The 23,256-nt window shown below is 38.4% G+C and overlaps 1 protein-coding gene across 10 annotated transcripts in view; it reads left to right on the forward strand.

The window, feature by feature from the left end:
* The window catches only part of ATF6 (activating transcription factor 6), a 212,333-nt gene that overhangs the window by 1,624 nt on the left and 187,453 nt on the right, over window positions 1-23,256 (forward strand). For 9 of the 10 annotated variants that reach the window (XM_070497520.1, XM_014841141.3, XM_070497518.1 and 6 more), the window contains 5 exons: window positions 9,514-9,590; window positions 12,270-12,357; window positions 14,307-14,413; window positions 19,415-19,544; window positions 20,375-20,578. In XM_070497520.1, coding sequence (XP_070353621.1) covers window positions 9,514-9,590; window positions 12,270-12,357; window positions 14,307-14,413; window positions 19,415-19,544; window positions 20,375-20,578 — 606 coding nt within the window. The remainder of the gene's footprint in view (window positions 1-9,513; window positions 9,591-12,269; window positions 12,358-14,306; window positions 14,414-19,414; window positions 19,545-20,374; window positions 20,579-23,256) is intronic. The other variant, XM_070497523.1, reaches the window with a different exon arrangement.

Here is a 23,256-nt window from a genome sequence, read left to right on the forward strand (position 1 = left end):
AAACGGGTATAATTGTGACTGCCCTCCACATACAGCTCTAAATTTTCTTGTTTTATATATTTTGTTTGCTTTTGTCATCAAGAGGGGTGAAAAGGGATGAAGTGGGAATGGGAGTGAAGAAGCTTTGCTCTCTAAATGTTTAGAGGAACCTTTTATTATTCACTTCTTGGTTCTTGGGCTTCCTGTGAATTTAGGATTGCGTAAGTCCCTGAGTGGGCCCTGGAGTGAGCCTACGCCATTCACCTACTTTGAAATTTGGGGGGAACCAAAAGATGATCTTCATCTTTCCCCCTTGGGCCATCAGTCTCGGTAGCAAGAGTGTAATCTCAATTCTCTTTATTGAACTGAAGTCCTCATTTAATTTTCCAAGGGCAGAACTTCTCTTAAATTATATACCATTAGAGATTTATTTCAGGCCTTGGGTAGATTTTCTAGGAGTTGTTGGAAAAACTTTAGACTGTCTGTTCCAGTCTTATATTTTCGCAAGCCAAATATAATACTGTAGTAATGGTAACAATGACAGTTTATTTAGTACTTTGTGTCAGGTGCCCTGCTAAGCTCTTGAGTGCGTTATCTTATTTAGTCCTCCCAACAGCCAAAGAGGTACTGTTATTTTATAGATGGGGAAACTGAGGCTGAGAGAGGTTGAATGCTCAGAGCCTTATAGCCAGTGAGTGGCAGAAGCAGGGTCAGAATCAGGTTTGTCTGCCTCCAAAGTCTGTGTTCTAAGTCACTATTCTATAATGCTTTCCTAAATTATTTCTACAGATTTGATTCTTCCCAAGATCTCCCCAGTTAGTAAGGAATCTTCTTCAATATGTCGGGTAGTTATGATTTGTTTTTTCAGCTCGTCAGCTGTTATATTTTCATGCTATTTCTTCAACTGTAGGGCACTTCCTGATAGCATTATTATATTTTGTTTTCTGATACCCAGGCTGCATTTTCCTGACTTTTCTGATCAGTTGACTCATAGTCCTAAGGTTCTTTAGCAGAGCATTTAGTTCTTTGTAGTCGGTTCACTGACTCAGCTCAGGTATCCTGCCCTGCCTCTCCCTGAAAGTGCCCATTTCCCATTGTTTTCCAGGCTTCCCTTTTCAAACTGTTAAACAGTCGTCTCTTAGTTGGACATGTTAATTCTGATTTCTTAGGTCTTCAGGAAGCAGGATAGATTTTGCAGGCACCAGAGTGAAACGCTGAGGTCTGCTGGTGTTTCTCAGTAGTATATGGATTCTTTCTCTGGGAGTTGCCACACTGATTTATGGGGCTTTTTTTTTTTTTTAGAAGCTGGCCAGTTAAATTTTAAAAAATCAGGTTATGTAATTAGTACTTCTTGTGACTCTGACAACTTTGAATAATTTAAATAAAGTGATTGGCTCAGAATAGCCTATAATGGAATGTGCTTTTTCCCTTTAACCTGGGTAATGAAATTTAGAGCAGGGGTTTGCAAACATTTTCTGTAAAATTTCAGATAGTAAATATTTTAGGCTTTGTGGCCATGTGGTCTCTGTTGTAACTATTCAATTCTGCTGTTGTAGTGCAGAAGCAGCCGTACACAGTGTAAATGGAACGTGGAAATGAACATGACTGTGTTCCCGTACAACTTTATTTATGGGCACTGAAATTTGAATTTCACGTAATTATTTTTAATGCTTAATAGGCTTTATTTTTAGTACAGTTTTAGAATTTAGGAATAATTGAATGGATAGTACATAGGGTTCCATATACACCCCCCTTCTCTAGTTTCCCCTATTGGTAACATCTTGCATCCCTGTAGTAGTACATTTGTTAGAATTGATAAGCCAGTATTGATGTGGTATCATTAACTAAAGTCCATAGTTTACATTAAGGTTCTCTCTGTGTTGTATGTTCTGTGGGTTTTGACAAATGCCTGATGTCATGTATCTACTATTTCAGTATCATACAGAATAGTTTCACTGCCCTAAAAATCTCCTGTGCTCCACCCATTCATCTCTCCCTCCCTCCTCCTGAGCCCCCAGCATCCACTGATCTTTTCACTGTCTCTCTAGTTTTGCCTTTTCCTGAATGTCGTATAGTTGGAATCATACAGTGTGTAGCCTTTTCAAATTGACTTCTTTCATTTAGCAATATGCATTTAAGGTCCTTCTATGTCTTTTTGTGGCTTGGTAGCTCATTTCTTTTCAGTTCTGAATAGTGTTCGTTGTATGGATGTACCAAAGTGTATTAGTCTCTCAGCCTACCATAATAAAATGCCATAGACTGGGCGGCTTAAACAACAGAAATTTATTTTCTAACAGTTCTGGAGGCTGGAAGTATGAGATCAGGTGCTAGCATGGTCGGGTTCTGGTGAGGGCTCTCTTCTTGGCTTGGAGATGGCTACCTTCTCACTGTGTCTTCACAAGACAGAGGAGTGGGAGGGGAAAGAGAGAGAGGAAGAGGGAGGAGGAAGAGAGAGGGGCAGGGGAGAGAAGAAAGGAGAGGGGAAGGAGGAGAGGGAGAGGCCACAGTCCTATCAGATTAGGGTCTCATTCTCATATCGTCATTTAACCTTGATTACCTCTTAAAGGCCCCCCTCTCTGGATGCAGTCACATTGGGGATTAGGACTTCAACATAGAAATTTTGGGGGGGGGGGGACACAGTTCGGGCCATAGCACACAGTTTGTTTATCCATTTACCTACTGAAGAACATCTTGGTTGCTTTCAAATGCTGGCAGTTATATATTAAGCTGCTATAAATATTCATGTGCAGCTTTTTGTGTGGACATAGTTTTCATATCTTGGTACATACCAAGAAGCACGATTGCTGGATCGTATGATAAGAGTTTCATGTTTCGTTTTGTAAGAAACTTGCAACCTGTCTTCCAAAGTGGCTGTACCATTTTGCGTTCCCACCAGCAGTGAATGAATGTTCCTGTTGCTCCGTATCCTCGTCAGCATCTGGTGTTGCCAGTATTTTGGATTTTAGCCATTCTAATAGGTGTGTAGTGGTATCTCATTGTTCTGTCAGTTCCCTGATAACATATGATGTGGAGCATCTTTTCATATGCTTATTTATCACGTGTATATCTTCCTTTCCTCTCTTCTTCCCTCCCTTCCTCCTGGTCTTTCTCGCATTTGTGCAAAAGCCACTTTTTTTGGCCACGTGGAAGATATGTGTACGGAGATCAGAAGCGTCTATCTGCTCCTGTGGTTTCTTTTATATACTCAGTCTTTTTTGTGAAAGTTCTCTGTGTCTTCTCACACTGACGAAAACCTGATTCCCCTGATGACACTGCTTTCCCTAAAGACCTGGTGAATGGCAGCTATTTTCTTTTTTTTTTTTAATTTTATTTTTTCCTTTTTCTCCCCAAAGCCCCCCAGTACATAGTTGTATATTCTTCGTTGTGGGTCCTTCTAGTTATGGCATGTGGGACGCTGCCTCAGCGTGGTTTGATGAGCAGTGCATGTCTGTGCCCAGGATTTGAACCAACGAAACACTGGGCCGCCTGCAGGGGAGCGAGCACATTTAACACTCTGCCACGGGGCCAGCCCCTATGGCGGCTATTTTCATTCTCAGAACCTTTTTACCGTTAGGGCCTCTGAACGTGGGATAGGTGTCTTCCTTGTTCTTCACTACTCTTTCAGATCTTTCTCCTTTCATCCTCCCTAAAAGCATCCAGGTTTAAATCTTACAGTGTCGCAAAGTGCTGTCCACTACTTTCCCCTGTTACAGTCATCTGCTGATTCCTGGTTCATTCTCCGTCACTTTTTGAAAAATTTTAGCTCCTAGCTTACTGTCACTATCTCCAGCGCTCCTTCCCTCATGAGTCTTGGATGATTTCAGTATTCTCAGAGGAGATCCTTCAAATACCCTGATCTCTCATTTCCTGGGCCTCCTCTCCGTCAGAGATCTTGCCTTCTGCCCTGTCTCAGCCATTTACTCCCCTGATCATAAGTCTAAACCTTGTCATTACTAATAACATAACCTCAGTTTCAAACATCCCACTCTGACCACCGCCTCCTATCTTACCAGCTCACTCCCTTTAGTATTCATCAGGACCTTCAACCCTGCTGAGATTCTGCCATCTTTTCACTGTCCCGCGTCCACTCTGTATCATCACTTCCCCCTTACCTAGTTTAAATTCCACGGACAATCATTGTAACCATTCCCTCGCTTACACCCTCAGTGTCCTTGTCTCCCTCTTGTTTTGTAGTTCTCTCTGGGATAAACCACAACCTTGGTTAAATCCAACTCTGCCTACTCCACGCCTGCTTGTTTAGCTGAATGTGGCTGAAAAAAAATCAACCATGCTGATTGGTCTCACTTTAAATTTATGGTACTAACCTGGAATAGGCCCTTAAGTGTTACCTGGCCGGTTGTATTTCCCTGGTCCTCTCATTCTCTCTCTCACTCTGATGATTGTTTTTATAAAGTTTCTTCTCTCTTCAGACATCTAGCACCTCCTCCCCCTGCCTTTGAATCGGAAGAGAGCTTCCACAATCTCCCACACCTCAGCTACCCAGCTACCAGCATATTTGCCTTCCCTTCTTTGCTGGGAATGAGTGGCCTCTTGCTCCCGGCTAGAGCCAGTCCTTTCCACTGTGCTTTAGATCCCTCCTCCTTTATTCAACAGTATTGCTCAAGCTCTTCTTCCTTCTGTTTCCTGCAACATCATTTCCCTCCCTACTAGATCGTCTCTATCAGTCAATGAACATGTAGTTGCTGCTCCTAACCAGAGTGAAAAAAAGCAAAAAAAAAAAAGCAAACCCAAACCCTCTTTGGATGTTACTTCCCCTCTAGCTACTACTGCATTTCTCTTCTTTATTTTACAGCAGAATTCTTTAAAAAAAAATATGTGTTCACTGACTCCAGTTTCTCTTCTCTCGTTGTCTCTTGAACTCACTGCAGTCAGGCTCCACCACTCCACCAAAACTGCTCTTTCTCAGGTCTCCACTGATTTCCACTTTGGTAAACCCAGTGGCCATTCTCATCTTATTAAACTTCTAAGAAGAAAATTAATAAATAAATGGTCAAGGTGGAGGTTGGCTGGGAAAGCTTGCTGAGCAAAGTAAAAATAATAGCTACCATAGTTTACTACTGTTAAGGGAAATCTAAGTATTGATAGTGTGGGATTGGTGAAAAGGGTACAGGCAATAGATTTAGAGATACTTTAGAGGTAACCAGCACCACCACTTTCTTATGGATCCTTCTGGAATATTCTATAGATATACAAATGTATTTATCAATCCACTCTCAGTTTTTTTTTGTGTTCAAAAACCACAGAAAAGTTAAAAGATAGTACAGTGATAACGTGTATTTCCCTCATCTAGATTTACCAACTGTTAACATCCTGCCATACTCACTTTTTCTTTCAATATTACCCACATTTCCCTCTTCTTTCACCACCTGAAAGTAGGCCACAGATAATACGAAACTTCTAAACACTTTACCATGTATCTCCTATGAACAAGGAAATATATATTTTTAAAAAGCATGAATTCATACTAATACTTACAGTTCAAAGTCAGCAGTACAGAGTTCTTTCTCACCTTCTTGCATTATATACTTATATTTCTCCTCTCCTACTGTGAAAATCCTGATTCCCAATAACATCTTATATTTTTATAGGCTCACTTTAGCTGTTCTGTTGAAAATAGACTGAAGGACGGGCAAGGGCAGAATGTTTGGAGACTACTGTAACAACCCCAGTGAATTATGTCTACTGGTAACAGTGGATGTAATGGTAGTGGTTGGATTATGGATATATACACATACACACACATATACATATGTATACACATGTATGTATTCATTTAAATTTTAAATTTTGAAATGGTTTCAAACCTACAGAAAATTTGTAAGAACAGTACAAAGAACTATTGCATGGAGGCCAGCCCGGTGGCTGAGTGGTTAAGTTCACACGCTCTGCTTTAGTGGCCCAGGGTTTCACTGGTTCGGATCCTGGGCACAGACATGGCACCACTCATCAGGCCACGTTGAGGTGGCGTCCCACATGCCACAACTAGAAGGACTCACGACTGAAAAAATGTGCAAAAATGTACTGGGGGGATTTGGGGAGAAAAAGCAGAAAAAAAAAAAAGATAGGCAAGAGTTGTTAGCTCAGGTGCCAGTCTTAAAAAAAAAAACAAAACTATTGCATGCCCTTCACCCAGATTCCCTAATTGTTAAATTTTACTACGTTTGCCTATTTCTCTTTCTTTAGAGAGAGAGAGAGAGACAGAGAGATGTGTTGACCCATTACCCTTAAATACTGCAGTAGGTACTCCCTCCCCGCAAATCAAGGATAGTCCTATATTACTACTATAGGCTCCTTCCAGTCAGGAAATAAACATTGATACAACATTACCATCCAATTCACAGATAGCATTCCCATTTTGCCATCTGTCTTAATAATGGCTCTTTTTCCTTTCTTGACCAGGATCCTACCTGCAAACACACATTGCTTTTACTCATCATGTCCCCTTAGTGTCCTTCAATCTGGAATGGTTCCTTAGTCTTTTCTGTCTCTCATGTCCTCGACAGTCTTAAGAGTACAGGTATTTTATTCTATAAGATGACCTTAAATGTGGGTCTGTCTGTTGTTTCCTCATGACCAGAATCAGGCCATGCATCCGTGCAGGAATGCTAGAGAAATGATGCTGTGCTCTTCTCAGTGAGTTGCATTTGGAGGCACACTGTGTTGACCTGTCCCAAGGTGATGTTCACCTTGAGCACATGGTCAAGTTGGTATCTCCCAGGTTTTTCCACTGTAAAGTCACTGTTTCCCCTTTAGTATTTGATTACTATTTTGAAGGAGATATATGACATGACACCAATATCCTGTTCCTTATTAAACCTCCACCCAGCAGCCCTAGCCTCCATTGATAACTCCAGCTTATATCTACTACCACTCTAATGCCAAATGGTGATTCCCTCTATCATTCTGTCCACATTTATTAATTGACATTGTAACTGTAAGAAGAAACTTTATGTATGTATGTATTTATTTATTTCATTATGGACCCATTGATTCCTGTTTGATTCAATGGGTTGTAATCTGGTATTCTCATTTTATTTTGATGCTCAAATATTCCCCGTTTTGACCAGTGGGAGTCTATTTATATCAGCTTGTGTATTCTTTTGATGTGTTCCCATTATTCTGTGAGAATTTTCTTATTTTCTTTCACAACAAGATTTTCTGGTCTTATCTTGCACTTTTCCTGCTTCAACCCTGGAATCAGCCATTTTTCCAAGGAGCCCTTTAGTGGACTTCCAGTTAGTGAGGGATAGTACTTAGTACCAAGATCTGAGCACACAGTATTTTCATTGCTACTGGGATATCATTGCTTCTAGGACCTTTCAGCAGACAGAACTAGGAAATATATGTACCTATATGTGTACACAAGCATCTGTAACTCTTCCTGTGAATGTATATTTTTTAAAAATGAGTTCATACTAATACTTCTAATTCCAGTCCAACATCTTAGGATTCTTTTCTCAGACAGTGAGAAAATCCATTCTCAGATAGTGAGAAACCTCACTCCAGTTATTTTAGATATGTTTAACCGTTTGCTCAATTGATTAATGTATTTATTCCGTGTGCCACTCAGGCTGCCTCTTCCATCTACCGTTTTGTTCTCCCTCCCACAGCCCCATTTCCTTGGCAGCCTGGGCATGCTGCCACCTCCACTGGGCAGCCCCCTCTCCTGCACCATCCCATTTCCTTGGATACCAGTCACACCCTTGCCGCAGATGCTGACACACAAAACTCCATCTGCCTCCTTGCTCTGCTTCCTTGGAAGGTGACATCTCTGTGTTGGGAGGGGTAGGGAAGGAAGAATGGGAAGGAAAGGTAAGAAGCCAGACTACAGATAGGCGGTTAGAAGACAGAGCTGCTAGTAGATGGAATATAAAGAGTGAGGGAAGAGAAGTAAACAGTGACTGCAAGGTTTTTGGCCTGAGCTACTGGGAGAATTGAATTGTCCTTAACTGAGATGAGGACAGAACAGTAGGAGGTTTCGTGGGGATGATCAGAAGCTCAGTTTTGGATGTGTTAAATTTGAGATATCCAAGAGGAGATGTCCAAGAGAAGATGTAGAATACTCAGTGTGTGTACATGCCTTTTGAGGTGTGGGCTGGAGATGTGTACTTGGGAATCCTTGGCATTTAGATGCTATTTAAAGACATGCACTCAGCTGAGATCACAAAGGGAGTGGAATAGATAGAAAAGTTTATGCTGAGCCCGGGGACAATTTTGTGTTAGGGAGATGAGGAGGAACCGGCAAGGTAAGGTCAACTAGGGAGGCAGGAGGAAACCTAAGGGAGTGTAGTAATTTGAAAGCCAAGTGAAGCAAATGCTTCAATTAATGTGAAAGGATCACCTGTGTCAAATGCTGCTGCTAGGTCAAGTAAGCTGAGGACCACGAGTCTGCCCTTGACCTTGGTGACGTTGGTAATTGTGGTGTGTATGTGGGAGGGAGCTTGAGTAGGTTCAAGAAAGAATGGGAGAAAAGAAATGAGAGACAGCAGGTATAGACAACTCTTTCAAGGAGTTTCAGCCTATATATGAGGTCCAGAGCCATAGATAAATGATAAATAGTTATCTATTTATGTGTTCTCTGGCCCTGCAGCTGAGTTTAAGCTAGTCCTTTTCTGCGAATTGTATAAATAACCTTTCATTATTACTACACACAAAATTTTTGCTATGTATTATTTTATTTTAGGTTGGTGAAGTATTTCTGTCATTGGCTGAGTTAATAATAGACGGGCAGTGTAGTTTCTATATATGTGAAATGAAGAAATCACCAGAGCAGGTTCAGTGTTACAGTTCAGCAGTTACAGGGGTACAAAGGCAAACTTAGATTTGGAAAACTCCTCAAGGTTCTCGAAGTTCTGAAAATGTTAGAGAAAATAGATACTTACAGATTGTACACTAATCAGCCTTCTTTGGCCTTGTCAGCATTTCATCCTCTCTCCAGAAAGTTTCAGCCTAGTTTATTGAAGAATATTTTCTGTGTCCATAAATTTCTTCATTTATAATGAAATCTTATTAGGAAATTGGAATAGTTAGATTTGCTGAAATAAATTCAGTGGTTTAGGCGAATGAGTCTTTTATCGTTTAGTTGGAAAATTGGTTGTACCCTTAACCTGAGGCCTGGATGGCAAATACACAGTATATGTGCTGTCATATTTCTTTCCTGTCATTGCGACTGATCAGCCACATTACTCTTTTGTGCTGAGCTCAGATGTAGCCTCAGAATTTGTGTTAGTAATGTTCCAGAAAGTCACTACCAATGAGTCTAATGTGACATGACGTAAAACCTATTTTTTAATCTTGGTGTAAGGATTTAGTTCACAAGATAAAAATTATTTGGAAAACAACACGTAAATTAGAAACCAGCTTTGATTGGTTGTTATTCACACTGCTAGAGTTTCTCAGTAAAGTAATGGCTAAGAAGAAACACTAATAGAGCTGACATAGGGGTACAGTGCTTATTCTTTTGTCAAAACATTGAATTGACAGTTAATCTCTATTCTTTGCTTTTGTCCAAAGACTCGACTCTATTTGCTGAACTTGGCTATTTCACGGACACTGATGACCTGCAATTGGATGCAGCAAATGAAACTTATGTAAGTATTTACTAAAGGAGAAATACTGAATAATGTGATATTTAATCTTTACCCTAATTATTGCAAGAAGGTTTCAGGATAACAGGTTTAGGCTAGTCATTTAGGTTTAAATAACTTTTAGCATTAAGTATGAAAGTTAGTAGCCGTTTTGTAGTCAGTAAATTTAGGATTATAGAAATTGAGTTGGTCTTGGTGTGAAAAAACTTATATTCTAAGTCCACCTTTGGCCTCGGGTGGGTGACCTTGGAAAAGTCACTTAACTGCCTACTTCTTAGTTTTTGTAGCCACTTTGCTGCATAAGGGAAATGGTGATGTTAAGGGGTGTATGTGAGTCACAGACCCAGTCAGGTGGAACTTACTAACTTCCTTTTTAGAAGTTACATATCCTTAGGGTAGAAAGCTCTGAAACTTAGATATGTCCTTATTTTTTGCCTTTGAACAGTTAGAAGTCTCTGTAAAAGCTATTATTATAGCACTCTGAGTCTTCAAAAATATCTTATATTTTCCTTTCTGCATTAGTACATACGTATTAGTACATAGTATATTGGCCTATAGAACTTATTTTGTCTTATTCTTTAATGGATGAGGTGCTGTTTCACTTGGGAGGTAATTCAAGTGAACGGAGTGCTTTTATATGCACATCAATCAGGCTGAATATTTATCGCTTATTTTTTAAGCCCTTATTAACCTGAGTATAAAAATATATAATGCTTGCTTGGTGAGTTTTTCAGACATTTCTCAAAGAACAGTTTAGCACTTATTTTACTATGAATCAATAGAAGAGAGTAAAAACACGTGATGTATTTTTTTTATCAGTGCATGAGATCTTCATGGTTTTTGTTTACTTCGTGAGATGCTTTAGAATGGGGTCTGTTGATTAAATTGGCTTTTATTCTTGGCTGGTTGCCTAAGCAACTGATATTCTTTTACAGTCTCTACAGCCTAAAACCATCAAGAAACGGTGTAGTAAATTTGAAAGAGTCAGGAAAATATGAGCCTGATTTTGTAACTAACATTCTTATCTTAACGCAAGTCACCCAGTTGTTCATTTCCTTAGTTTTTCTAGTATACAATGAATGGATTGGATTAGGTGGTTTCTGAGGGCCCTTTCTAGCTTTAAAATTGTGTCGTTCTTCTTCCACACAGCAGTAGAGTTTCCCATGAGAAGTCAGTGAAGAGCCAGAGTATATAAGTAGCAATATGTTTCACTTTACATACAATGGGCCTGTTAAATTTCCACCCAGATAGAATCCTTATGCTATAAAAGGTATTTGACATTTTGGGCTGAAGACTGAGTGAGAAGCACCCCTAAAGTAGGTCATGCCCCCTGTTGCCCGTGTTCAAGTACTGCCAGCACTCAGGCAAGGCTCAGTGCTCGATTTACCGAGGCTGAGAAAGTTTAAGGATGTTTTGGTTGCTGAAAGTACAAGGCTGCTTAATTTTTTGATATGTAGATTCAAATAAGAGAAGAAAAGCAAAGGACATTGATTTGCACAGTGTTTCCTTCATGATTTAAGTAGTTTCTTCTTTTTTTTTATGTGAACTTCTACACATTCTCTTTATATAACTTGCAGCAGTTTTTACTCACTTAAGGGAAGTTTCCCTTCTCTCCTGCAGTTACAGTCTCAGTAAAAATAAATGACACAGTAGACATTTTGAACTGATAGTGTTATTCTGGAAATTATTACCAAATAGTTGTTAATAATTACTAGATTAATCTTTACTTTTTGCCTAAGGCTTGCTTGCTTTCTTGTTGATGTTCTGTTATCTGTTATGTTAAGTTGATACTGACTGCCTTTTGACTCTGTTGTACTGTTTATATATTAAGTTTACTTCCGTCCTTGTCTCCATAACTCCAGGTGCTTAAAATAATAGTTGGTAGCATCTTGATCTCAGACTCATGTGAGGGCTCTGAAATCTTGTGGCAGTTCTTTATGTATGTATATAGTTTAAGGTAGTCATTGAGATGATCCAGAATATGCTTATATTTAAGTAAAAAAAATTTACCATCTGAATAAAAAGAAAGTAAGTGTTCCTCTAAAAGGTTTGTTGACCCTGTTTGAGAAACTTAGTTTTCTTCTAGGATTAAACAAATTTTAGAAATTTTACTTTAGAGATTTGTAAAGTACAGAACAGTAGAAAAAAGAAGAAAATTACCCATCTTCCTATGGATCTCTTCCTTCTTGCATAACCATTTTAATATTTGGTCTATTTGAAGGTTCAGTTAAAGTCTCTTTATGATTCCTGCATCTCTTTAGGATACATCTATATTCTTTCTGTTGTGTAGAGAGATGATGTTGTAAATACACATTTGCTTTGACCTGTTTTCCTTACTGGCAATGGGAAAACTTATTTTGCTGGATCTCCCTTAAAAAGATGTATTTTGTGACTCTTGTAATGATCTGTTCCCATTGGAAAGAATGAGACCAACTGAATCTTCTAGGTGTTGAATCCATTACCTCCTTCCTAGTTGTTACTGTCGTGCTTCATGTAACTGAATTGGTTTATCTCTGTGCTATCCAAGATGTATTCTCAAGATGAACAAATTGACTTAGAAAATTATTTTTGCTAAGTTGGGTAATAGTGGTTATATTATTTATTGCAAATTGTGTTCGACAGTTTGATTTCTAGATGTATATATTTTATTCTAATATTCTTTTGCTGATTTGAAACCTACAGGAGAACAATTTTGATAATCTTGACTTTGATTTGGATTTGATGCCTTGGGAAACAGGCATTTGGGACATCAACAACCAAATCTGTACAGGTAATGATGTATTTCTTTGGTAGAAACTTTAAACAGATCCGTTTTATTTTATAGTTTGATAATAGTCAAAATTAAGTGGGGTTACTGGGCTGCTGTGATGAGTTAAAAAATTCCAGGAACTATATATTCTACTTCTGGTGTGGCACTGCATACATAAATTTCTTGTCAAAGTGGATATAAGGAATTTCATAGTTATGTTTCAGTCGCATAATAAATAAAGAATTTTTATCTGAAATACTGATTTTGAATTATATATCGTATCTGTTTAAGAGATTAACCTATCTGAGAACCAGACAGAACTTAGGGAATCAGAGGGAAGATGCTTGGGGTTCCCAGAACTTAGGAACTTGGTGTAGGGGTTCCATGCATTTGAAGTACATACTTCTGGGGAGGGGGCACTACCTGACTGACATTGGTATCGTTAAGGGGGCCTGAGGAGGTGGGTTTTGGGTATGCTGAAAGAAGCTGGAACCTGGAGCAACTGTCACTTCTGCGATAAAGCTGATGGGAGGATGAAGAAAGCCCTTCTCCCCTTCTACTTTTTAGCATCCTTCTAGTATCCCCTATTGGCAGGAAACCAGCTGGAACATGTATTAATAATTTGCATCACAACTCTAGGAGGTGGACTTGGAGCCGAGAGACAGTGGGTAAATAACCAGCACATTCCCCGTCTGAATTGCAGTCCTCCCCACCTTTCACTTCCTAGTCCCCTCGTTTTATGTGTTTATAGATCTTGCCTGTCTTTCCTCATAGAATATGGGCTACGCAAGCCTGGTGTTCTGGTTACTATTGTTGTATAACAAACTTCTCTAAAACTTAGTAGCTTAAAACAACGATTTTATTGTACTCCCGGAATGTATGGGTCAGGAATTTGGACAGGCTGCACCATGAATGGCTTGTCTCTGCTCCATGATGTCCAGGCCTCAACTGGGAAGATTTGAAGGCTTGGGTAGCTTGACATTTGGGAGCTAGAATTATCTTAAGGTTTCTTCACTCACATGTCTGATTCCTGCTCTGGAGTGACTTGAAGACTAGGACTGCCGGCTAGAATGCCTACACGTGGGCTTTCTGTATGGCTTGGCTTCCTCACAGCATGGTGGTCTCATGGTAGTCAGACTTCGAAAGCTCAAATGTGAGTGTTCTAGCACGCAAAGTAGAAGCTGCATTGCCTAATGAAACTCAGCCTTAGAATTCGCATAGCATTTCTTCCATACTCTATTGATTGAAGAAGTCGTAAGCCCACCTAGATTCAGATGGAGGCGAAGTGGACTCTACTTCTTGATGAGGCAGTGGCAAGATCTCGTTATAAAGGATCATGAGGGATGGTAGACATTTTGCAGCTAACTTTGGAAAACACAGACTGCTGCAGAAGCGTTCCTTCCCCCATTCCTACCCTTTTATAAATTTGATACCTAGGAACACTGGCTGGGCTGTAGTTGCTCAATAAATTTTTGTAAATTAATAGTTCAACAGATAAGGACATTTTTGTGAGTTTTAATGTCAAAAATGCTTTCCAAAATGATTCTTTTCTTTTTCTTATGTTTTAAAATTATTTTCTGGGGGGAATCTATAATGTTTTGCACATGGTATAATATTCAAAAGGTACAAAAGGTCTATAGAGTAGAGAAATGTTTCCTTCTGCTCTTGTTCCTCAGCCAGCAAATTCTGATCCCCAGAGACAACCACTGTTACCAATTTCTTATGTTTATTTTTCCAGAGAATTAGTGTAGATGTGAGTAGATATATATGTATACACATATATAATTACACAAATGGAAGCATACTAGATACACTGTTTTCTGCATCTTGAATTTTCACTTCATGATATATTCTGGTGACCTTAGCTTCTACATGATTGAATTTTAAGAGTAGAGTTTACCTTCTTTCTTATTCATTTTGTCCTGAGTTTGTATTGTCCAGAGAGAAAGTTTTTACTCCATGTTTTTCAGTTAAAGATATTAAGGCAGAACCTCAGCCGCTTTCTCCAGCCTCCTCAAGTTGTTCAGTCTCATCTCCTCAGTCAGTGGACTCTTACTCTTCAACCCAGCATGTCCCTGTAAGTAACCAATCTTTTACAGTGATTTTGGTCATACTACTATCTGGAAGATATGTATACGGGGGAGGCAGTTAACATCTATTAAGTTCTACTATGAGCCTTATTATCTCATTTAATCCAGAGGAGACTGAGTCTTGAGGAAGGGTCTTGGGGGAGCTAGAAAGTTGTTAGTCTTTTTGTTTTCGCCCTCCTTCCTCTATGTTCTTGTCTTCATAATTTCGTTGTTTCATTATGCTTTACCAGTATCCAATATTTTTTTTGTTTATTGGCTTCTTGTCTTTTCTCCCTGCTACCCTCTCCACCCTCCCTATTAGAATATTCTTTCTTTGAGGAGGTGGAAGACTGTAAGATGGTCTGTTTTTGTAACTCTTTAGTCATAGAACTTAGAATGGCCTCCTTAGTTCAGGAATGCCTAGCACTACCTTTTGAATAGGTTTGTTCTCCATCCAGACAAAAGCTCTGAGGCCAGGAAAAGGAAGTACCAAAGGATTAAGATACTTTTTGGAATAAGGAAAGAGAAAATATAAGAAGAAAAATGCAAATTAACGTTTCAGTACATTATGTCTGCTGTGAATTTAGGTATCTTCATTCTGGGAGGCTCTACATCTAGTCAATTGCTAAATCCTGATGATTCTATCCACTTAATGTCTCTAGGGTTCATCTTCTCTGCCCCTGCTAGGGCATCATCATCTCACCTGGATTAAGTCAATAGGATTTTAACTGGTCTCTCTGCCTCCTACCTCCCTGAACCTTTCTTAGCAGGGGAATCTTCAGAGAGAAATCTTTCAAAATCATGAATTTGATTGTGTCAGTCTTTTGCTTAAAACCTTTTAATGACTTCCCAACTCTTACAAAGATGAAATTCAAATTCCCGGTGTACCAGGCCCTCCATGATCTGCTCCTACGTACCTTTCCAGTCTTGTTTCTCACTTTCCCTTCCTAACTTCACACTCCCCTTAGCTTTCACTCTGCGAGAGTTCCTACCTGAGAGCTCTGATGCAGTCCACTCATTCAACAACTGTGCTAAGCACTGTTCCAAACACTGGCAGTGAACAAGAGCAGCAAGATCTCTGCTACAATTTTAGGTTTTTGCACATGCTCTTCCTTCTGCTAGGAATAGCCCCATTCTTTTTCTCCCCTTGGAAAACTCCTATTCATCCTTTAAGTCCCAGTTCAAAGATTACTTCCTTTTGGAAGCTTTGCTCTGATTGTTACTATTGGAAGTTCTCTGCCGTCCTACAATTGCTCCAAACATTTTATTTTTTAAAATTTAATTTCCCCTTTGCCAAAAATAAGTATTTTTTGAGGAAGTTCTTGAAAACTATCTAAAAATATCCTGTTTCTCATCAGACTTTAAATTTATTAATTTATTTGTTTATATCAGTATGGACTCATGGTTTCCTATTTGATTCTGCAGGTTATAATCCATTACTGTAATTCTTGATTCTGATTCTTATGTTGTCCTGGAGTTGGCCAGTGCAAGTCCCTTCACGCTGAGTCCTGTGTTCTTTTAATGTGCTCCATTGGGCTTTGACACCCTACATCAGGCTGATCCAGTGTGGATGCCCTTGTCACCCTGCTCTGACTCCCCATGCCCAGCTGACCTTCTCCCGCTACCACCCCTGAACACCCCCACTACCCACCTTGCGATCTGACACTGCACCAGGCTGCCTCTCTGCATGTGTGCTGATCCTGCCCTGCCCCATCTAGTGGCTTTAGGATCAAATTATTCAGGAAGGAATATTTTCTAAGTGACTGTTAATACATTGTTTTTCATAGGTTTTATTTTTAATATTTACATCTCTGATCCATTTGAAATTACCCTGGTATATGATGTGAGATACAAATTCAATTTTTGTTTTCCTAAATGACTATCAAAAGGATTGTTGCAGTACCCTTTATTAAAAAGCTCATCTTTTTCTCACTGATTTCAATTTTGTGTATTTGTTTTAAATTTATGTGAATGGTATTATATTAGATGTCTTTTTGTGTTTCTTTTAAAAATCAGCACAATATTTTTTTAAGATCGACTCCTATTGCTCTGTATACATCAATCTTTGCATCTAACTGCACAACGCTTGAAGTATATGTTTAGTATGTTTTACCTCTACCGCAGTGAATGTTGTCAGAAATGTCCCTGTGTGGGCCCGTGTGAGAATTCCTTTGGGATGTTATGCCTAGGAGGGAATTGCTGGGCGTGTACGGATGCTCAATTCGACGAGTCCTGCATGTTGCTCTCCCGGAAGGCTGTGGTAGTCTGCGGTCCCATCAGCAGTGCTTGAGGATCCTTGTAACTTCTCTTCTCTGCTAACGCTTGGCATTACCTGGCTTTCTAATTGTTGCCAGAAGGTGTAAAGTGTTTTTTGTTGTTTGTTTTGTTTTAATTTGTATGTCTTTGCTTACTGATTGTTTTCAACCTTTCTTTTCATGTTTATTGGGATCTTGGGTGTTTTTCTTCTATAGTTTATTCCTATCCTTCGCCAGTTTTTCTACTGAGTTTTTATCTTTTCCTTATTTATTTGCAGGAATTCCTTGTGTATTTGAGATATTAAACTCTTGTTTGGTTTAGACAGTGTGTATATCTTATTCCTTCCTGTTATTTGTCTACTAACTTTGTAGTCTTAATTGAATAGACTGTCTTAATTTTGAATTAGATTCGTCTTCTTTTTCTTTGCTTTTGGTTTATTTTTGAAGTTTTGCTTAAGTCCTTCTCTACTTGCAGGCAACAAAGATATTCTCCTGCGTTTTCTTCCAGTAACTATATGGTTTACCTTTCACATTTAGATGGCTTAATACCTTTAGAGTTGACCTTAATATGTGGTGTTAAGTAGGAGTCCAGTTTTAATTTTTCTCTGTGTTTATGAACCAGTTTTCCCAATTGTATCACCTTTATAATTATTCTGTTAAAGAATATTATATATCTCTGTTACTCAAATTTTCTGTTATGCTTCTGAGTTTTCTTCGTATAGGTCCTGGCATTTCTTAGAAAATTCATTCCTAGGTATTTTATAATTGTTATTAGAATTGTGAGCAAACTTTTTTTTTATCTTCTGTGTGGTTATTAATACAGTATCTTCATAGTGAAATATTTTTTCACTTGGGTTTCTTATATGTGTTCCAAGCAGACAGCATATCACTTTGCAGACAAAGGCACTTCTGTCCCTTCTATTTCTACTATTTATTCCTTTTATTTTATTTTCTAGTATAATTATGTTTGCTAGCATTACAGGAAAAAGAATTATTTGTTCCTTGGCTTGACTTTAATGGTAATACATTTAGTATTTCACCATGAAGTATGACTTTGGCTGTATAATTATGCATAGCTTTTTTTAATGTTAAGGAAGCATCTCTCTAATCCTTGTTTTCTTGGACTTTTATGAGGAATATTCACTGCATTTTATCAGATACCTTTTAAGCATCAAAGGCCATGAAGATAATAGTTTCCTCCTGTGTTATCTTGTACTCTTTGTTTTTTCCCAAATATATTTATAATTTATCTCATATATACTATAGAGTTATATAGTATATAATATATAAAATAATTTATATATGTAATATTCTCTGTAAGATTCCTATAACATAGCTTATGGCTACATGCTGAGTAGGTGTTAAGGATGAAGGAATGAAGCAGTTATTCTCACCAGCATGACAGAGAGTGACCATTTCTCCCCTATTCTCTCTAGGTCATTGAAATTTTTTCTTATCTGATGATCAAAAAAAAAATATTTTCTAGGGGCTGGCCTGCTGGTGTAGTAGTTAAGTTCATGTGCTCTGCTTCAGTGGCTCAGGGTTCGCAGGTTCGGATCCCAGGCGTGGACCTAGCACTGTTTGTCAAGCCCCGCTGTGGTGGCATCACACATAAAGTAGAGGAAGATTGGCACAATGTTAGCCCAACGACACTCTCCCTCAAGCAAAAAGCAGAAGATTGGCAACAGATGTTAGCTCAGGGCCAGTCTTCCTCACCAAAAAGAAAAATAAAATAAAAAGAAAAATTTTCTTTTAAAATTGCCTTTGGCTATCATTTGCTATTTCCTTCAGTGAAGTGGCTGTTCCTGTTCTTTGCCCAATTTTGACAAATATTTTCTTCCAATATGTATCTTTTAACTTTGTTTATGGTCTGTTTTTCATTATAAAGTATTTTTAATTATTTGTTCAAATCTATTTCTTTTTCCCTTATGGCTTCTGGATTTTTTGACTTAAGGAGGCCTACATCATACTGAGAGTAACAACTGTTCTCTTAACTTTTCTTTTAATACTCTTATAGGTTATTTTGAAGATAGTATGACGTGTGTATGTATGCTTATTCAATTATTATAAATAACGTCTTTTTGTCTTGGAATTAAAATGTGAGCTTTACCCTATGTTGAGTTTCTTTATGCTAACAAAATGAGACAGATCCACTGAATATTAAACGACTTTTGGAAAATATTAATATTATCTTTATGTATATATCTATCTCTCTGTAGTGTCAATTCACGCATGAAAGAAAATAGCCCTGGTACTTTCAGTATTTTTCTTTCAAAACATTTGGGACAAAGGCAGTGTTAATAAATAGAAAAGGATAAAAATAGTAAGAATTATTTGCTTTTGAGATTCTCATAAGACTGAATAAGAGATCATGGGGAAAGGATATTGGCATTTTAACTGTAGCCTTAAAATAACACTGAATGTTTGTATGACTAGGAATCAAGTAAAATATAAAGTTTGTGGAAGGAAATGTAGAAGCAGATCAGATCAGTGATTCATATCTTTAATACACGAGGATGACATAGACATACTTTGCATTTTGGGTTATTTTTTCCTTTAGTGTTGATGGATAGTGTTGATTTAGCGATAGTCTCAGTGCTTATATATAGTTTCTGATACACCACATCTTTGCTTTGAAGTGATCTTGAAGTGTTTCTCTGTTTATATATGGATCTCGCCTCTCTTTCTAAGCAGTTTTCTGCTCAAGGATTGTATTCTTCTGCATGCATTTGTTTGTGTTTTGTTTTGCTGCAGGAGGAGTTGGATTTGTCTTCTACTTCCCAGATGTCTCCCCTTTCATTGTATGGTGAAAACTCTAATAGTCCCTCCTCAGCAGAGCCACTGAAGGAAGATAAGCCCATTGTTGGTCCTAGGAACAAAACTGGTATTACTCCATCTCCTAACTTCTGTTATTTCTGTTCTAGACTGAGCTTTGGTTCCATTTCTTAAAAGAAAATGTTGGATTAAATGTATGTTTATTAAGCTGGCTTACTATTTTTAAATTAGTGGATCTGTTTTGTTTGTTATGGATGATTAATGTGGAAAGGAAATGGAAGAAATAATCTTTGGTTGCCTTTGTCTTTATAGGTGAAAACTACTTTAAAATTGACTCAGGCCCTTATCATCTTCAGCAGAGATTTCAAAGTTTCAGTTAAAGATACTGAATGTGTGGGCCATTTGGCTGTGACATTTGTTACTTCGTTACCTCATTAACCTCTAGGCTTCACTCACTGATTTTAGTTATTCTCTTTACCAGCTCATGTGTCTCATTCCCAAAGCTGCAGCTTGGTCAAAAAGGAAGACCTCAGATTAAGGACTTTTCTTCAGTTCATTAAGATATAGAGTAGCTATGCTTAAACTCCAGTTAAAGATAGTTACTCAGAGGTGAAGATAATGTGTAGAGAAAGGTGTATGATAGAATCTGTTTTCTGTGGGGCCGGCCCTGTGGCCGAGTGGTTAAATTCAAGTGCTCTGCTTTGGTGGCCCAGGGTTTCAGCGGTTTGGATCCTGGGCACGGACATGGCATCGCTCATCAGGCCATGCTGAGGCGGCATCCCACATAGCACAACCAGAGGCACTCACAACTGAAATATACAACTATGTACTGGGGGCGGTTTGGGGAGGAGAAGGAAAAAAAAAGAAAAAAGAATCTGTTTTCTAGGATTTGCTTAATTGCCTTCAGATTAATTTATGGTTTGTTTGGTTTTTCTCCAGAAAATGGACTGACTCCAAAGAAAAAAATTCAGATGAATTCAAAACCTTCAATTCAACCCAAGCCTTTATTACTTCCAGCAGCACCCAAGACCCAAACAAACTCCAGCGTGCCAGCGAAAACCATCATTATTCAGACACTACCAACACTCATGCCATTGGCAAAGCAGCAACCAATTATCAGTATACATCCTGCACCTGCTAAAGGTACCTAAGGGAAATCTGAGGCTGTGTATCTTTAATTGGAGGGCACTGAGGCTTGTCATATGATGTGTTTTAAATCAGGTTATAATTTCGAAGCACTTGCTCTGTGTCAGGAATTGTCCTTGGTTCTGAGGATATTGCAGAGTTGACTAATGTGTGGTTCCTGTCCTAACAAGGGAGATAGCTATCTGGATCAGTTACATCTAATACTTTTTTTTTTCAGTATTAATTATGAAAACACCTGTCTCTAAAGCTTGTGGTTTTATATAACCACTTGTAATGAAGAAGAAAATCTGGGAAACTTTCTTGGTGACATTTTATTCTGAGATTTTTGTGTTTATGAACTTTTTTGTTTTTAAGGAGAGGTCAGTATTGAAAATAATATGGTTCATTTCAGGTCTAATAAGGGTGTTTTGGCAATAGAATCAGGCGCTTAATCCCTGAGGAGGTGGCACGGTTTGTAAACATAATCTTGTACAGGGCCTTAGGAAGAGACCTGAACTGTCTTCAACTAGTTAAGAATGTGTGTGTTTCTATATATTAGCCACCAGATGGCCTCACTTACTTGATTCTACAAGAGGTTGAGGTCAGTATTCAAAGAAGTTCAAGTTCAGATTCTATTCAGATATAGGAATCATTTGCACATAGAGATCTCTTAGGCAGATTATTCGTCATTGTACTCATCCTGATAGGTGTACACATGAGTAAAGGAAAACCTGTGCAGCATTCTTTCCCTGAATTTAGCTTGTTGGCACCAAGTAGGACTAGGTGTTAATGGGGTATGGGTTGTAAATAAACACCAACAATTACATTTGCTTTTATGACTGTATTTCTAGCTATGGATTGTTAGCTCATTTCTTTGGAGCATGGTTTTAATGAGGACAAGGTCATCAATTTGATTTCCAGGTACTCTGTTAGCTTTGTTCTATTCTGTGTTCGTAGACAATATGACACTGATGAAAAGAAGAACTAGGTGAGAGACTGGATGGATCAGTGAAAATCCATTAGTCAATCCCTACCAAACAAACCAACCTGAAATTCCTGCCCTCTCCATACAGGGTCAAAACTGCTGCCTTTTTCATGGAAAAAGAGCAGTCCTGTTGAATGGATATTCTTGTGGTCTGTGAATGGATGTTAAGTGTTCATGAACTCCTTGAAATAAGATGCAAGATTTAGTGTATGTTCATATGTAGATTTTTCTAAGGATAGTCTCTAAAACTTTCCTCAGAATCTCAAAAGGGTCTATGTTTTCCCAAAAGCTGAAAATTTAAACTCGTGAAGAACGTCATTATAGTTCCCATAAGCTATTAAAACACATGTATAAAAAGTGAAAGTCTGACATTAATAAGATTAGTGTGTAAAGCAAGAGGTATTCCTAAATTATTTAGAACTTTAGTGCTTTCCCATTATCTGAAGATAGTACTTATTTAGGGGGAGCATATGCTAATACAAGGCACTTGTCTGTTTTTATAGTACAATCTAGAGAGGTTATTATAACATATAGATTTAAGTGTATGTCTTCGTGGCCGGCCCCGTTGCTGAGTGGTTAAGTTCGTGCGCTCTGCTGCGGCGGTCCTGGGTTTCACTGGTTTGGATCCTGGCCGTGGAAATAGCGCTGCTTGTCAGGCCACGTTGAAGCCATGTCCCACATGCCACAACTAGAAGCACCTGCAACTAAGATATACGACTCTGTGCCGGGGGGATTTGGGGAGATAAAGCAAGAAAGAAAAAAAAAAAAGATTGGCAACAGTTGTTAGCTCAGGTGCCAATCTTTAAAAAAAAAAAAGTGTATGTCTTCCACTTACTTGAGAATGGAGAGGGAGGAAGATGGCAAATATAAGACATGCAATTTACAGGTAATCGATGTACGTATCAGTAGTAAATATTTGACCATTAAAAAAGAAGTAGTAATTCTTATAGGATTAAATTCAAATTCTCTAGCTTAGAATGTAAAACCCATCGTAGTTTGGTTCAGTTTAGTATTCTAAAGTTTATATTATTATTATCTCTCCTTTCTAGAAACCCCTACTTTTAGCCCAACTAACCTGGCCATTGTTCCTTGAATTCTCTTGTTTTTCCTAGTTTCTTGGCTTATACCATTCTAACTGCCTGAAATAACTTCTGCCTACTTCTCCATCTAAATCTTATACATCTGTTAAGACTGTTATGAATAGTGCAGGTGAGAGATGATGAAAGCCTGGAATATCAGTGAAAATGGAGACTAGGATAGAGAGTAGAGATGTTAAAAAGTGTGGAGTCAGAGGACTTGGTAATTGGATGTTGTGGAAGTGGGGTAGAGGATAGAGAGGAAGGTATCCTGTCTTGGGCTTTTTGGGTAGATGATAGTGCAAATCGTTGAAATGGAGGATAGAGGTAAAATAACCTGCCCCAGGTCGTTCTGCTAGTGAGAGGTGGGGTTCAGAACTTGAGCCCAGGTGGTCTGGCTCAGAGTCTATGTAAGTAATCACTGTGCTGTATTGCCTCTAAAAGAATGCTGAGATGTGGTCCTTGATCTCAAGAATTCTGCTGTCTAATTGGGGAGTTTACAGATTTACATAGTTAAATAACAGTAACTATGAGAACTAATGATTTAATAATACATGCAAAGCCTTTATGGAAGCTATTATTATACAGAAGAGATTAATTATAATGATAATAGTAAATAATGGCTAGCATTTAAG

Source organism: Equus asinus, chromosome 25, assembly GCF_041296235.1.
Source record: "Equus asinus isolate D_3611 breed Donkey chromosome 25, EquAss-T2T_v2, whole genome shotgun sequence".
Lineage (NCBI taxonomy): Eukaryota > Metazoa > Chordata > Mammalia > Perissodactyla > Equidae > Equus > Equus asinus.